This window comes from Corapipo altera, unplaced genomic scaffold, assembly GCF_003945725.1.
Source record: "Corapipo altera isolate COAL_440 unplaced genomic scaffold, ASM394572v1 61411, whole genome shotgun sequence".
NCBI classification, from domain to species: Eukaryota; Metazoa; Chordata; class Aves; order Passeriformes; family Pipridae; genus Corapipo; species Corapipo altera.
Genome location: NW_020884875.1, coordinates 9,290,855 through 9,308,633, shown reverse-complemented (window position 1 = coordinate 9,308,633; position 17,779 = coordinate 9,290,855). Strand labels below are relative to the sequence as shown.

The 17,779-nt window shown below is 36.3% G+C and overlaps 1 protein-coding gene across 3 annotated transcripts in view; it reads right to left on the bottom strand.

The window, feature by feature from the left end:
• Nucleotides 1-2,453: 2,453 nt before the first annotated feature.
• Nucleotides 2,454-17,779, bottom strand: part of SREK1 (splicing regulatory glutamic acid and lysine rich protein 1) — a 39,730-nt gene continuing 24,404 nt past the window's right edge. For all 3 annotated transcript variants that reach the window (XM_027634999.1, XM_027635000.1, XM_027635001.1), the window contains exons 9-11: nucleotides 15,427-15,960; nucleotides 9,834-10,530; nucleotides 2,454-8,767 (exon numbers count right to left, since the gene is read on the bottom strand). In XM_027634999.1, the coding sequence (XP_027490800.1) occupies nucleotides 10,425-10,530; nucleotides 15,427-15,960 (640 nt within the window). In that variant the 3' untranslated portion in view covers nucleotides 2,454-8,767; nucleotides 9,834-10,424. The remainder of the gene's footprint in view (nucleotides 8,768-9,833; nucleotides 10,531-15,426; nucleotides 15,961-17,779) is intronic.

The window sequence follows — 17,779 nt, the reverse complement described above, 5'->3', positions numbered from 1 at the left end:
CTATCTGAAAGTTGTGATAGGTCAGGAGGGGGTGCTCGAGTGCTGAATTTTATACTGCAGTGTGGCATAGCCTAACTTCCAGAAGATGCTCTTCCTACACCAGATTTTGGCATAAACATTTCTGTCTCCACACTGTAATTCCCTCAACAAGCCTTCAGTGGCTTGAACCTTTCTTGGAGATTTCTCACTTGAGTCATACAACCAGATCGTGTTCTTAGCAATAATGGCAACATTTTCAAAATAAGGTACCACTATAGCAAATCCAAGTTTGTGATTTGGAAAGTCTTGGTAAGTGATGCACAGAACCATATTTAAAAAGGAAGTTTTCCACCTATTGATTTTGTATTGTGCTGGAAAGCATTCTTTTCAAAACCTCTGTTCCACCCTAACATTGTCACAGCTTCCCATTATCTAAGCACGAAGTAGTAGCAACAGTTTACATGGTATAATCATCACACCCAGAGATGTTTGATCACTAATGTTAGGCACTTCATATATCAACTGTGCGCCTTTAAGTCAGAAGATGACTGAACAGTGCTACCAGCAGGCTTGGACAGTTAATCACCTCTTTATGACAGGAGACAGATCAGGAATGATTGCTTTTACAGAGCTCTTGAGAACTATGACCTGGAAGGCTGATATAGCTTCTAAAATAAAAACTTTTACTTTTGTGGTCTTTATAGATCTCTATTCATCCCTCTTGATAACAAGCATAAAAGCAAAAATTTCTAATCTTACAGGCAGAAGATGACACGGAAGCCACAAAACACGATCACTTCAAAAGGGACATAATACTCACTTCACTTGCAGTTATGAGCTACTATTGGACATCTGACAGAAGAAAGTTATTAAATAAAAGTAGTAGGATTTATATGTTTTATTATTGCCTGCTGAATTACTACATTCCTTACAACTATAAATTTCCATAGGTAAAAATGAGCAAAGGAATTTGATTTACTAGAATGAATTAACTTATGCAATACCTGCCGTTTTTCATCCAGTCAAAAAACCACAGTCAAACCCCCTTTCTAATGCATTCAATGCAATGCAATGACCCAGGTCTAACACCTTCTTCCATCTAAAGATTCTGAAGTGTACTTTGAGCTAATTAATTCAGTACTGACACACTTCTACTGAACAAAGAAAGTATTCTAAGTCCTGATATAAAATTAGAGAGTATTAGAGTGACTTACTGCATGTCCCACATTATCTGAGAAATGGCCCTATAAGGCAGCCTCTAGGTCTCCCAGGCTTATACCATAAACATACAACTGCCATCTGTCCATCCTCTTTGGAAATTAGGCAGCAAGTCAAACATAACAAAGCAAACATATCAAAGGTCAGAAGATCTTAGTGAATCAAAGGATCTCCTTGGTGATACAAATGAAACTTGGATAAATGAAATGCAAAATCTCTTCTGGCTCAACAGTTTTATTGGGCACACCAAAACAAACCAAAAGCATTACATGTTTGTTACTGGATAATATATATCATCTCATAACATTCTTCTATTTATCCTCTCTTGTATTTCATCCAGAAATACTGATCTGTAACATGGGTTAGTATGATTTACAGCATGGTTCAGGCAAGACTAGTCCTTCCTAGATACCTAGCCTTGATGAGGATTGAGATGTGTAAGAGCTGAATCCTTGTAAGGAAAATGTCATGCTAATAGAAAGACATAACAGTTCAGAAAACTTATTAAATGACTCTTAGCTGAATAAGAAGAGTATCATCTCCTTAATATTGAACAAAGCAGACGAACAATTACGGAAAATGTTACTTCTCGTGGACTGATGCATTTACTTTTAACTCCTCAATCCAGTAATCCAAAGCAACTGTTGAAAATATTGCTTCAATAAAAATGGAGGGTTTTCTTTAGGCTTTATCTTTAAAAAGAAATGTAAGATGTGTAGAGAGAAAAACAGAAGGAGAAGCACAATCTTCCCCAGGTCCGATGTAGAAAAAGTACACAATAAGAGAAAAGTACCAACACTCATGTCTGCCTGTTTTCTTGAAAAAAGGAGACAAAACAAGCCATGCACACAAAATCTTGACTTTAAAAGACTATCACTATTTTTGTCAATTTTCACTCTTCTTCTCTAGAAGAATTTCTTTTCATTAGTTCCGTAAGTAAAGTAGGCAGCATATAACAGAGAAAGTTAATACATGTTCTGAACTGTTGCAGTCATCTCAGTGTTTCTCAGATCAGTTTTTCCCTGCTTTCACATTCAGAGCAGCAGCATGGTGAAATGCAGTTATCCAGACCACAGATGTGCTGACTAAAACTCCTGATCGGTAGGAACTAAACCAGCCATAAGTCTCCTTACAGGCATAACTGATCTCAAAAATCAAAGATCAGATCACTGCTGACAAGCAAATCCCAAACTTTTGCTCCTTAATCATTCCTGTTTATTTGGATTCTTACACATCATACAAAGCAATAGAGAAACTTAAGCATCGAAAAGTGAATTTTATTATGAAAATATCCATTACATAAATCAGTATGACTGTTAATGTCAGAAGCTCTGCCTGAACTCCTGATCCTACTTTGACATAGTCTTCTATACAGTTACATTTATTGATTTACTGTTTGAAACTGACAAGTTTTCTCTGGTGAAACTTTGGTATTTTTCTCAGCAGAAAAAATTCCCCTACTCACATAGGGGGTTCAAAAGCCTCTTCTGTAACTAAACAGTGATGATACATTCAATTACTTAACCTTATCACATTTCCTGTAACATTCTTGCCAGTATCAGCAGAACAGACTTAGTTTCTAACACTTGATTCTGGGGCAGATGAAGCCTCTGAAAAAAAGAAAAGAAAAAAAAAAAAAAGGAGAGACAGAGAGAGAGACTTGCTTCAGAGTAATTCACTGTATCTCATCCAAATGTAGTGGAAGTGAGTTTATGACACCATTAAAACTTTGGAACATTGTTTATTTATGAAAATAACAACTACATAAGAGCATTTAACATTTCTTTATATGTACCATTTCATAGTTGCTTCATTAATGCAAAAATATACTATACCAACATAGCACAAGTTTGGTTACCTATTAATTACACTTAGAATACCTACATTATTACTAGAAATATCGAACTTAGAGAAGGGAAATAATACTTTTGCTGCTGGGGTGCTCAGGTTCCCCAGGTATATCTGAACCCAGACAGTGATAAGTGTGATTTGTGTGTAACAAAGGAGACACAGTTCCCGTATCAGTGGGGAAAATACCAGAAAGGATGTACTGACAGGCTACATAAATTGTGAACGTTAAATCAGTCTCCTGGTGTTTCTGGAGTGGATCACTCATTCCTTTGATTAAATTATATTATGTAAATGAATTATATTACGCAAATGATGGCTTTTCAAAGTAGCAATTTCTAAGTTGCCCATGATTTACTCCTCAGTGGAGCAGTAGTTCTAAATCTTTGCACTAGGGAAGGAGTAGAGCTAAAACTTCTTCTAAGAAAGATACTTAACTGACAGCCTCATTAGTGACATGAAGAACTGAGTGAAAGGAAGATGAAATTACTCTTTTACCACTGCTGATACATCTTTTAGGCCAAAGATGACACATGTAACTTTTTCAATGTGAGAAGAATAATTTCATTATAAAGATTAGTACAGAATACATTTTGTACACCAAGACCCTCTAATCTCAGATTTGGCACTAGATGAACACAAAAAAATGCAACAAAATTTTAAAAAAGTGTAAGCTGAAGCTTTCTAGAATAGAATATGTAAACAGCTAAAAACTCACTTTTGCTGTCCATGTTCTCCTCTATTAAGCTCAATAATCTTAAAATTGACTGTCACGACAATTTTTAAAAAAAATTTTTTTCCATCTTGCATAGTAAGAGTTCATGTGTTTAGAAAATACTGAAACTGAAGTTTGTAGACAGCTTCTCAACTGTGGCATTTATTTGAACAATACATAATCAATGTGTAAACAGCTTCATCTCCTCAAACTAGCTGGAAAGTAGCTGCCTCCGTATATTGTCAGACAAGTTTATTAAGCTGTTGTCCATTGAAGAGAATACAGAAGAAAGCCACACACTAACATGCTCAGATCCTGCAACAGGACTTACTTACAAACAAGGCATTCTCGATAAAAATAAATACTGCATGCAATGACATTTTTTAAAAGTCTAAAATTAAACAATTGAAAGTATGATTCTCATACATAAAAAAATCCCCTTTTGTGCTTTTAGTTTTCAATATAATTTTAATTACACTTTTCAACATATAAAAATAAACCTAAAGTACAAGCTGAAAGCTTCTGTTCTGTTTACATATTAGCAAACAAAATTAAATTTTAGATTCTCTTTAGGCACTAACACTTAACGATATCTACATATTTCAACTCCTCACACTCCAATCTCTAGTGAGAAAACGGCATCTCTCTGAACTAAGTGCCTACTGATTGACATGATTTTAGCCATTTACAGATCTCAGCATTTATGCCACTACATCAAATTTTCACGTTTAAACTTATGATAACACCAAAGGCAATAACTGATTGCTATAAAACAGAAAATACAAGTGGCAGGTGGGACCCATAATATGACCCAGTTCATTATTCAGAATTCACATCCTAAAGACTGTTTTACCATTATGATGGAATTATCACACTTTGGATTCTTTCCTCCCCCCTCTAAAAGTACACGAACTCCAATCTTCTTTCATTACAAACCAACAAAAAGACAGTGATGCAAAGATGCTTCAGACTCTAAAGTAGACAATATACATCACTATGACATTACTGCTTGCAATGATCATACACATGAACGAAAAAATTGAGTAATAAGGACAGGTAAGGACAGGTAAGAACTATACAATAATTTATAACATACAAAGCAGCCTTATCTCTTTCTTAGACCAAAAGAAAATCCCCACTTTAGTTACTATTACAAAGTATCAGTACAAGCTAAGTGCAACAAAGAGAAGCTACGCTGTAACAGACCGGCAGGGTTTCAAAGTAATTTCCGGTACTGCCTTGGATGTAAATGGGCCAGAGAACACTAGCAAGCAATGCAAAGCATATTACAGACTACAGAATCTTCTTCCCTTGCAGCAGAGTAAAATATCCAAGTGTCCACAGCTCATGTCAGAATCCAAGCTGTGCATGGTTGCTGCTGTCAGCCAGCAAATATAAGGCTAGTTCAGATGTATCTATTTTGATGTGCCATCAAAAAAAATTAGCAGGTGATTAATGAGTAGACAGAACCCACATCTTATCAATTTCCCAGGTATTCTTCAGATATTTCTAGTTTCTACCCCAGTGCTTTTATCCCTGCTTCTAGTTCTGAAATATAAAAAAACCAGCATTCTTAACATACCATACTATCACTGTTTGCGAACAAAATTCCATCCCTCACACCTGTGTAAATCCATTGACTGATGAATTTATCTAAGCCACAGCCACCTCTATCTTGAGCTTGAAATCCTGTTTCATCCACCAGCAGTTTTCTTCTGCTATCTTCTTCATCCAAAAGCCATGTCTGTTATCTAGAAACACTGCTGGGAAGTAACTGTGGGCACTAATGGAAGCTTATGCATATGTGCTTTACATGATCTTTGCAAAATGGCACCGCATCATCAATTTTCTGAGCAATGAAAATATCAGTTAAAGGCTGATTCAGATGAAATTACAAGTAAAGCAACAGAGCTATTGTGAACTACACCGTTTTGAAAATCTCCACTCAATTTAATCCCATTCATAAAGCAGAAACCCAGGTGATCTGACATGGCAGCTCAGCATGCAAGCTTGTTAATAATGAGGCAACGGACTTCCCATGGAAGATGGACACATTCAATGGATAATGTGCGCAATCCTGTAGGAGCAAGCTGGAACTTAATTACTGTGCTACACTACCAGTTTAAAAATTAACTACCCTCTGCTGAGATATACATTTTATGGAGTAATAGTTCTCTAGTAGTGGCTTTTTAGGAAGAGAGGAACCATAAAACATCCCATACAAATAGGCAGAACTGAACTTCCTCACAGATGTGCACAGTATTTACAAAGTAAAATCAAAAAACAAAGTATTCGGAAGAAAATATGACTTGAGGTGGGGAGGAAACGTGTGTGTTTGGTGGCTGGCTGCTTTGGTTGTTTGTTTTTTTCCTTTTTTAAAAAACGAACAAACAAAAACTTTCTGTAAGGGAGCCATAATTCACATACAGCATAACAATGTGCTGCATATAGCCTCACATATGTGCTAAGTTAGCTAGTAAGTTAAGGCTGCCACCTTTAACTATCAATTTCCAAAGGCATGTTTCTCAGCTAAGTGTACACAATCCTTTACATATTCTATAACTGATATATCATAGGGCTATCCAATTTCAGAATAAGAAAACTAAAGATAACAAACTAATATCAGCTAAAACATGATACACTTCAAGAATTCTAATTCTTCCCAAAGGAGAAACTTCGCTTTTCAAAGATACCATAAAAAAATACATGTATGTTTTCACTAATACCTACACTCTGAATCAAAGAAGCTGTCTGAGTAAGACCACGTGGTCTAAAAATATTCCTTTAATAAGTATGTATCAGCAGAAATTTCCCTCTAAAATACTTAATTTCATTAGTGAAGCGGTACCAAAGATAACAAGTATAGAAACAATCTCTTTGCTCTATGCTACTTAAGACATCATAAACCACACAGTTGTTGTTGCAAGACACAATCCTTCACAGTCTTCCTGTAAGCACACAGATTTGTTATTCTTTATCAGAATTATGGCTGACTATACTTTACATGGTAAAGCATTTTCTGTACTCTTAAATGTGTAGTGGTAAGAACACTAAATCTTGTAAAAAATGAAGAGTGATTAAGCAGCTTCACAATCAAATTGATTTGATTACCTTGGGAATTGGGCAAATTTTTTGTTCCCTGTAACATGGTCTCCTCCCCCCACTGAAAGAATTAACTATGCAAAAGAAAAGTATAACAAATAGAAAGCAAATAGCCAATACACTATTATTTTTTTATTTCAACTGAAAGAAATAACACTTCCCATGAGGTAAGGCAATTAAGTCCATTGCATTAAGTTGTAGTAAAAATAATCTACTCCACTTTAGCTATAATTATGTCTTAGAAGTATGACTTTTCAGAAATCTCATGTAACCAATTAAATTAGTTCAGAGAACACAAGCCATGTTTTACCTTGACAAAAATATTTCGTCATTCTCTTCTTACATGCTTTCTTCCCAAAAAATGAAAAAAACCTCTACTATGTAAGCCCTGTGTAAATTAAACTTTCTTGCCCAAATTATTTATCCCCGCAAACAATTCCTTCTACATCACCCTACAGGTATCAGAGATGATCAAGAGGTAACAATTAAGGCCATCCAGATGTAGATTAAATGTCCTAAGGGCTTTCTTGATGCAGGTGTTCAGAACACATTTTATGTTGAACTACTACTTTTGTACAGTGGTGGTCCCCACCCTGCATCTTTGCTCTCATTTATAAATCTCCTTCAAGAATAAAAAATAAAAGTAAAATGGAGCTTCAGTATTTTAACAAATGAACCAAACAACCGTTCTGACAAATCACTTGCATCCTTGTCCACAATATGGTGGTGGCAAAATAGCAAGAGAGATCATATAAGGTTTAGCTGAAAATGTGTAACAGCACATATACATTTCTAGAAAATATCACATTTTAAGAAGGCACTAAAGCTTCTGCTTGTGCTCCCATATTTTTTTAACCAAAGAAAAAAAATTATTTCCTTAATGGCACCTGTACTATTTGCAGCTTAACAGACACACTGCAGCACATCTCAAAACAAAGCTGTAAGTTCTGATAATACCATACTGATGTGCTCACTTCTGTAAGGACAAAGAAAACAACAAAACAAACCAATCCTAAAATAACCCAGTAAGCTAACCAAATATCTATAACATGGCAATGTTCCTTACAGGAAAAGAGAAAGAGCATGCATTGTTCAAATACTTTAAAAGAAATATTAATTTTAGGGATATTAGAAAAAAATTCTTTTAAATAATAAACCCGAAGAATCTCAAGCAGTGAGCAAATGAAAAACATACTAATTCTTGGGTATTTAACATAAGGTAAAACTGTGTTTATGTTTAAAACTCCTTTCCCTACAGTTGTCATTTACAAGGAAAGAAGGTGTGTACATTTATGCACCATTTTCAAGCACATCAAACATTACACACTGGTATTTTTTAACCCACAGGGCAAAACAACACAAGTCATCAACAAGCAGTATTTTAAACAACCTTCAATGCATACCTTCAGCTTTTTTGGGGAAGTACAGGTTTACATCTTTCAGTTTCTACTTATTTGTAACAGCTTATAGCAAAACGTAACATACATAATTTTACAAGTACAGCCATCATGGAAATGCATGGATTTTCAGAGATGAATAGTTCTGATGGCATCTGCCTTTTCATGGTATAACGACTGGTCCGTGTTCTCTTGCTTTGCAGCAAGAAGACAACAAAGCTATCACAAGAATTGTAGGAACTACTAGTACTATCAATACGGTCAGGTTGATTGCTTTGACATTTTCTTCCTCATTCTGGGAAATAAGATGCTTTGGATTTCATTCCTTAGTTGAATCACAGGTCCATTCTTTGCTTTAAACCTCTTCCATTTTAATTGACAGGCTTTCTTCATTTGGTTGACAGTTCCCATTCTGTTGTAGTTTGACTTCATCTGTTCTTTGTGCATCTCTATTGTCTACTTCCTTGTCAGTTTCTGAATTCTGATCCTCTTTATTGTTATCTTTCTCCTACCAAAGACAAAATAATTTTATAAAAAAATATTTCTTAGCATTATACAATATGACTTCCAACCAACTCTTGGTAATTTTATTGTCTCAATTTTTACATGTCTATCCTGTCTCTGCAATTTTTAGAACAGAGGGGGTGAACTTCTTTGCCCCTTGTTTTTTTAAAATAAATTTTCTTTTCAATTGGCTGAAGTTAGGCACTCATACCAACCCATCATCCAAGAAATCACTGCCATAAAGTGATCTGTCTTTATTATCTGTATTCTTAAAAAACAGAACAAGCAGCACCTACGAGAAACAGCTCCAGAAATTAAGATTTCACCACATTTTTTAATAAAACAGGACTACATTTTTTCTTTCCTATTTTTTTAGGTATCTGATGCATTTTAACTGAGTTCTTAGGTAAGATACTTAAACTTTGTAGAATGACACAAATCAGCCGTTTTATAACAGTTGTATAATTCCGAGCACAACAAACTACTCTTTAAAGCATGCTGCTATTCAAATTCTAGAATTAAACAGTTTGAAGATGTTTCTTTTCTTAATTGCAGCACCTTCTCTTTTGCGGGAAAAATCCCATATCACTCTTGCCCAACTGGTCAACTCTACTCCTGCAGAATCCAATACACAGACCAGGACCAAGGCAACGAGGGAGAGGCTGAACTGCACAGTGAAAGTTTATTTAAATAATGTTTTCAGCTTGACAGTCAAGATGCCTCTGAACACTGCTTTTTAGTCACATGGTCTACCTGCTCACAAAGGTAGGCAGCCAGCCAATTCCTAACATACGGCACACAACAGGAAAGAGTAACAAAACTAAGTGTTTCTGTACACTCCTACAGGTCCAGTATAGTTCAAACATTGAGACTTACCAACTGGCCCACTCATCCCAACTGCAGGTCTCCAACTAGCAAAAACTAAACCCAAACAGTAATAATTTCATAAGGAAAACAGAAGAAGTAAAAGACAGTCGGATGAAAAGAAAGAAAAAGGAGGGAGGGAATTTCAGTAATGGCTTCACTACCACCACTTTAGTCTGTTGATCACTTGGGTCACACAAGCTTACCTTCAAAGTAGTGGTGCTTTTGTCAGATTTCTCCTTTCCCTCTTTTTCTTTACTACTTTTTTTCTTGGAGGTGGAGCGTTCTCTTTCTCTTCTTTCATTGTTTGTATCTCTTTCTCTTTTTTTTTCTTTCTTGTTTCTGTTTCAGAAAATTTTTAGTCAAATTAGGATTTGATCCAACTTCAAACTATTTGACTGCTAACTTAAACTCTCTGCTGTGCATTTTAAATAAACCCTAAAATGTAACAGAAAAACCTTTTATAAAGGCAAGAGGATTTTTTGACTTGAAGAGAGTTAAAGAGTGTAAAAGTGATCAGTCCGCACTGTATTTGCCAAGAAAAAAGCAAACTGATCTCTATCAGATGAAAGGGTTTTATCATTTTGAAGCAAATTTGCATTGCTGATTGATTTGAAACTCTCCCACTGAAAGCATACCAAAGCTAAAATCCATTAAGGTTTTGGGTTGGTTTTAAATTAAAACTGAATCATACTGACTAACTGTAATCATCTGAGATGATTAGTGCAAAGGCAATAAAACAATGAAAATGTTATAAATCCTGCCTTCTTTACTGATCATTAACTTTTATGTTTACATCAAACTGACCTTCTGGGGGAAGGAGTTCGTGAAGACTTTCTTTTTGCTGTTTTCGATGTTTTAGGAGACTTGGAAGGACTTCTACTCTTCCTTTTACGCCTTTCTCTACAGGACCAAGAAATTCAAGATCATCAAACCCCAAAATAATAAACTCAGGAACCAGATAAAAGGAGAAAGCTCATAAATGATCTAAACACATCCACTGTGCAAGTATCCCTGAATTTAACATTATAAATCACCAACAATACACAAACTGTACAAAGAAAAAAAAATATTTCTTATGTGCCAGTTTGGTGGGAAAGGCAAGGGCTTGAAGTAGAAAAAAAGTTTGTACCCTTTCAAATACTATTTTTTTAAATCAATGCATGCTTGATAACAATGGAAACACACTGCATAAGCTAATCCTGTATTAACTAAGAGTTTCTTCAGTCAGGAAAAGAATTCAATTGAATGAAGTGCCATATTAAGACAAAGGCATAACTTGAGTAATACGAAATTCAAAATGTAACACTACAACCTGAAGATCACTGAAACTTCAGGTTAACCTGACTGAAATTTAATTTATGAATGAAATTTAATACATGAGCTAGAATTCCTGTTGGTTTAGAAGTAAACCGTTAACAATTAATCCCAAGCTGTTGTCAAAATCAGAATAAATAAGCAAATATTTACTGTTTTTCTAGTGGTCCTTGCTCAGCAAACAGAATGCTATCATTCTACAGCACACAGAAGAGTTTGTATTTTACAGAACAGCTGTTTTACATAGCTGGAGTTTGCTGAAGTTGTCGTTATGGAGTTTGATCCTGAATGAAACAAAACCTTAAATAACTGGTTGCAAACATGCAGAGGCACATGTTGAAGCAAAAACTAATATAGTAAAGCTTCATTCAACATAAATGCAGAACCTATCTTTGACAAAACAAGATGATTTTCTCCTATCAACTCTTCATACAGCAGGAAAACCAGATTGGAAGAGCCATCAAAGAAAAACAGGAGAGTTAAAAACTAACTTCTAGATATGACACAAAAGCCACACTTATGCATACCAACTTTTTCAATTCACACCATTAAGTGTGAATATTTAAACCTCTAGTATTTAGAAAAGGCAGGAAATCAACAGTTATTAGATAAATTATGGAAGGACACATTGAGTTATGCCTAGTATCACTACCTGGATTGATACTCTGACAGTATCATCTACCATGACTGTCCTGGTTTTGGCCAGGACAGAGTTAATTTTCTTTCTAGTAACTGGTACAGTGCTGTTTTTTGGATAATGCTGACAATGCACTGATGTTTTAGTTGCTGCTTACCCTGTATCAAGGACTTTTCAATATCCCATGTTCTGCCAGCAACCAGGTGCACAACACTCTGGGAGGGAGAGCTGACCCAAACTGGTCAAAGGGATATTCCATACCATAAGGCGGAGTTGGCCGGGCTGGGCATCGCTTGGTAGGTGGTGAGTGATTGTGTTGTACGTCACTTGTTTGTCTGGGGTTTTATTCCCCTCTCTCTCCTTCCCACTACAGTTATTATTGTTATTATAATTATTATTTTGTTTCAGTTACCAGAATGTTCTTTCTCAACCCCTGCGACACAGAGCTGGGCAGAGTGTGAGAAGGTTGAGCAAGGAAGGGGCTGGTGTGGGAACAAAGGAAGTCCAAAAACAACTGTTATGGTTTAACCCCAGATGAGCTCACTCCCAGTCTCCCTTCCCCTGCTGGGGCTGGGGAGAACTGTCAGGAAAAAAAAGAAAACTCCAGCATCTACCAGCTGCCAAGAAGGTAATTAACTCTCTCCCAACCAAAACCAAGACAAGGACCTTCTGAAGCTGCAGAGGAGCAGGTTTCTTAAATATTTTGTTCAATAAGCTTTTAACTTCGATTTCATCTCTAGTAAACAAAAATATAAAGTTGCATCAGAATCACGGAACAAATAACACAATCACTGATCAGTTCTTCACTTATTAATAAGTAAGTCATTTTTCAAATAAGGATACTAGAAACTGATTATTCTGACAGTGCTCCAACTTTGGCTACATCAAGTACAACACTGCTTTATTTTGCTTTCCAGCATACAAGTGAGTAACAAGTACTTTAGCAATTGTGTTCAAACTAGAAACTGTTTCTTCATGAAATCTAATTTTAATTTTCTGCTTTTCTTATTTCAAGTTGAAGAACCACAGTTGTGTCTCACCGCATTTGTTCTCATTTCTGTTACATTTGTCTTTAAAAAGATTTTTGTGCACCTGTTTCATTAGTGCTCTTACACAATACTAATATAGCAAAATTCAGGAAAAAGCAAGTCTGAATACTTCAAGAGTGATACTGTGTCTCCTAATCATACATGGAAATAACATTCAGCACCTGCTCTGGTACTGCTGGCACTGCTAGCCTGTAAGATGTCAGTTGGAAAGACAGACAGATCCCTCTCTTCCCCTGGTCTGTGTCTCTTCCTTCATCTAGGAATCACAAATAAACATCTTATTTCCAGTACTTACACACTGCCTGTCAGCAAAGCAATGTCAGTTTCCACCTAGTTCCTAAAAAGTTCTGTATGTCCTATTCCACCTTCAACTCTTCTCCAAAAACATGAGTACTATTTGTCCATCCAATATTTTACATTCATCAGGTAAATGATCAGCAGTCAGTGCTGTACTGAAATGCCAATCTGAAATGCCAGTTTGCTGGATAATCTTCTCCAGAATGGTCTGTAACCATTTCAACTACGCAATGTCAATCACTAAAGTAAAGAGATACCTCTAAAAGCAAGCTGTGACTCTGTAACCCAGCCTATTCACAATTACTTTTCAGAGAACAACAGCATTGCTAAGGTTGGAAGAAGCCTCTGAGGATCACTTAGTCCAACTTATCCCTCCCCCACCTTACAACAAGGTCAATCACAAGTAGGTTATTCACGGTCATATCCAGTTGGATTTTTACTATCTCCATGGATGGAGGAGTCTCTGCAACTCCTTGGGGTAAATGGTTCCAGTTTGCCCAGAAAAAACACCATTTAAACATTAGGAAAAAAGCCTTTATTTCCCATACATTAATATGAGCCTACTGCCTCTTAGCCTGTCACAGGCCTCCAGAGAGATAACATGCTCTGTCTTATTCACACTCTTATGAGGTATACATACACATTGCTCACAACACTGCTGGCCTTCTCGGCTGCAAAGACCTTTGCTGCCAGCCAGCCTTCCAGCCAGTCAGTCCCCACGCTGTACTGGTGCAACAACGTCATTCCTGCCTGGGTGCAGGACTTGTCCTTTCTCTTTGTTCAACTCCATGAGATGACTATCAGTCCATTTTTCCCATCTGCTGAGGTTTCTCTAAATGGCAGAACACTCCTTTGGTGGACTAGCCTCTCCCCACAGTTGGTTCTCTATTGTCTGCAGTTTGCTGAGGGTTCAATCTGTCCCGCTATCTATGTCACCAATAATGATGTTCAATAGTATTGGCCTCAGTATTGATACTCTAAGACAATGTTATGTCTGAAAAAAAAATTGTAAATTCATACTAAAAAGTGTATTTCTCATTCTCAATCTTCAAAAGAACACTGTCCTTGTGTAGCAATCTGTATAAAAAAATATTAACTTCATACCAAAGTAGGGGTTTGTTCTTTGATTCCACTAGAAGAGATGCACTAATTTTTACTAGAATTCTTTGCTCAATTACTTGGCATTGTAGCCTTCCATAACATTTTCTTAACTAGTAAGATTCTTAATTGTTGCAGAATTTTTGGTAATATCCAGCTAACTACACTTGCTACTTGACATTAGGAAGCTGGTCTTCCACCAATGTTTTTATATAAGCTACATATTGTGAAAATCTAATTCAACTCCTGAGGCCTACAGACAGAAAATTTGTTTTCAAAGGTAACAGAAGCACCTCTACTCTATGTAGATCTTCAACCCATTAAAACAGGAAGCCGCATATGCTTAAATAAACAGTATTTTGCCCATAAACCTCCAAAACAACATGGACATTTCATATAACACAAACAGAATATTCAGAAAACACTGCACCACCTTTTGCCTTCTATGAACCTTGCACTCATGAATTTTGAGGACTATAGGAATTCTGCTTTTGTTTAGTGAAATTATTATAACTCATAAAACTTTTCCCAATTCATCTAGCATTTCAGGATCTCAAGGTAACAAATATAACTTGTTATTTAAATCTAACAATACTCCTTAATTCCTGAGGTATCAGAAAGCACCTTATCCACCAAAGATTCTGAACTCAGCTGCAATGCTTTTAGAATATGCATGAGTTTGACCATTTAGGGAGTGATTATAAAATCACAGCCTCCTTTTGCTGTACTATATGTAACCAGAACTCCACCCAGTTAAGCTTCCCTCAGCTTCCCTCCAACATCTACATTAACTTCATTGTTTTCCTGGTTATTATCAGCAGTGTTAAGGAATGTTTCTTTTAACTTGTACCTGGCCATCTAGTCAGCTAAACAAGGTATCCATATCTTCCAACTGAATATTCACCTTGTGAAAGGTTAGCCAGCCAGGTGACATGCTTGCCTCCTGCAGTTCAGCCACCCAGCCAGGAAGTGGCAAGTACTATCAAACAACTGTTTGCAAGACCTACGGACCAACACCGTGCAGTATGTAAGTTGACAAAAGAACTATGTAACGGTGACTCAAACCTTCATCAGGGCAAAGATGATGTGTGATGCTGGTCAGAACTTTCGCCTGTTTGCAACACATAGAAATGGCACAAGAATCACCAGCTTACTGTCCTCAAGGACTATACTGTATGGTTATGTGTAAATCAAGCATCAGCAGCCCAACGCGAAACCATGTTCCATCAGGCACCATACAGAGCTTTTTATAATAGATTTTACTTTACAGGAAAATAAAAAAACCCCTGAAATAATACAAATTTATTTAGTAAGAGACACGGTGATATCAATACATAAAAGTTAGGATGGTGCCTCACTGAACTGACAAGTCAAAAAAAGCATGAAAAATTCTAAACAAACCTGCTGGAGCTACGAGATCTTCTTGAAGAGCTATAGCTTCTTGGGGGTGTTCTGGATCTCTTATCTTTCTTCTTTTTATCATCTCTCTCCTTTTCTCTTTCTCGCTCTTTCTCCTTATCCCCATCTTTTTCCTTTTCTTTGTCCCTCTCCTTCTCTTTGTCCTTATCTCCTTCTTTATCCTTAATCTTTTCTCTGTCCTTCTCTCCTTCTTTTTCAATATCTTCTTTTTCTTTGTTCTGGTCTACCTCTTCCTTGTCTTTTTCCTTCTCTTTATCTTTTTCCTTTTCCCTATCCTTGTCCCTCTGTCTGTCTTTGTCCTTATCCTTGTCCCTGTCCCTATCTTTCTCTCGGGCTCTCTCTCTATCTTTGCTTCGTTCTTTATCTCTCTCCTTGTCCTTCTCTCTGTTTCTCTCTTTATCTCGCTCTCTTTCCCTGTCTTTTTCTCGGTCCCTATCCTTCTCCTTGTCTCGGTCTCTCTCTTTTTCTTTGACCTTTTCCTTTTCCTTGATCTTTTCTTTGTCTCTTTTCTTGTCCCTGTGAAAAGCCAAACACAAACCCATTAATTCATCTTTGAACTTTCCAATTAAAATGACAACTAACTTTTAGTATACATTAAGACAAAGTTTGCATCTCTGTTGAAAAATAGTATCTCTTCAATATTTTAATTTTCCACCCTTGTTTACCATGAGGGAAAGGTTATGTAGCTAGGATAAATTTGGGAATCAAATTGGAGAAGGGGAGGCCAAAATCAAATCAAACCACTATCTTCCAAATGATGTTATTATGTTTGGAGAAAGTATGTCTCTTCATCTCACAGTTACGTAATTATATATACATCAATTTTCTATATTTTCTTAGGAGTAAGACAAACTCCACAATCTGTAAATTCACTCTTTACTAGAACTGTGTCCACATAAAATGGGCCTCAGATTAACCACTCCCAAATGAATAAGACCAAAGTCTTTATTCTACGTGTTCTTGTACACAGATATCCTTGAACTGTTTGGAAGTCCAACAACAATAAATACACAGAAACAAAAAGAAAACATGGATAAAATTTCACCAGATCCTCTCAAAACTCAATCAAGACAATTCAACCATCTGTAATGTCATTAGGAATTTGAAAATTATTGAAAAATTGCTAGTACAGCAAAACCAGAAGCAAGGAAAATAGCTTCTGTAGGACAGGCAGAACGATAGACATTCATGAAAAGAATAGTGAGGAAAATTCCAACCCATGTTCTAGTCATTAAGTCAAACAAAAATTTATCAACTCGCAGCTTTGGCCAGAAGATTACATTTAAATTAGGATTATTTGAAAGTGCAAGACTCCCATCTTTCCTCTCTAGAGGACAAAAGAGACAAAAGAACAATTGTTCACAGAGAGAAACAGGAGAAATTACAAGAGGAGAAATAGACTACCAGACCTTTACACGTCAAAAAGAACCAGACTAACAGAAGTTGCTCTGTCTACTGGTATTAGTATCTATTCTAGATTCTTACAGATTCTAAAAGAGACTTCTTCACGCATGAAAGGTCCTAAGTGCAGTCCTCACCTTCTCTCAAACAGAGGAAGTGTTTGACTGTATCTTCTCAACTACTAATAAACAGTAGACTGTTGTATGCTCTGTGATCTGACAACTTCGATTCGGTTCTGGCAAATACTTCTTTAGGAGTCTCAGAGAAGGAATGCATCATAAAGACAAAACAGCATACAGTCCCTGCAACACCAAAGAACCTCCCAAGAAGTGCCTTCGAGTTAATTTATCACAGAGATTTCATTGGACTTGCCCCTTCCAGTGAGCAGATGTCTCAAGAAGCTCCAGATGACAACAAGAGAATCAATAAAACCCAGCTTATTTTCAGTGAGGTCCACAGATCTGCAGTTCTTATTCCCACAAAACTTCCTCCCTCAAAGAACAGTAGGCAACTGCATAACTCAAGTACAAAGCTCCCTTCCATTGTATCAGGGGAATTACAGAGATGAAACAGAAAGAAAGCACCAAGATTTCTAGTCATGAAGCTACTTCCCCAGGCACTTTTGGTTTGAGATTATTCACTACTTCATTCCTCAGAAAATTATGCTATTCTCTTGTTGGAATTTTACAGTCCAATAATTAGACAATCAGACATAAAAACTAATAGGCTAGGTAAAGTACAGATGTATTACATCCTGAAATTTAAATATGCCATATAACAGACACGTGCATTTGTTCCTGCTGTTTGGCATATGATAAAGTTGGAGATGAAAACAAAAGCTCATATACAAAAACTTTTTACTACTTCTCAGAATACAGGATATTGATGTCAGTTTGAATTCAACCTTCTTAACACATACATATCAAAAAAGCTT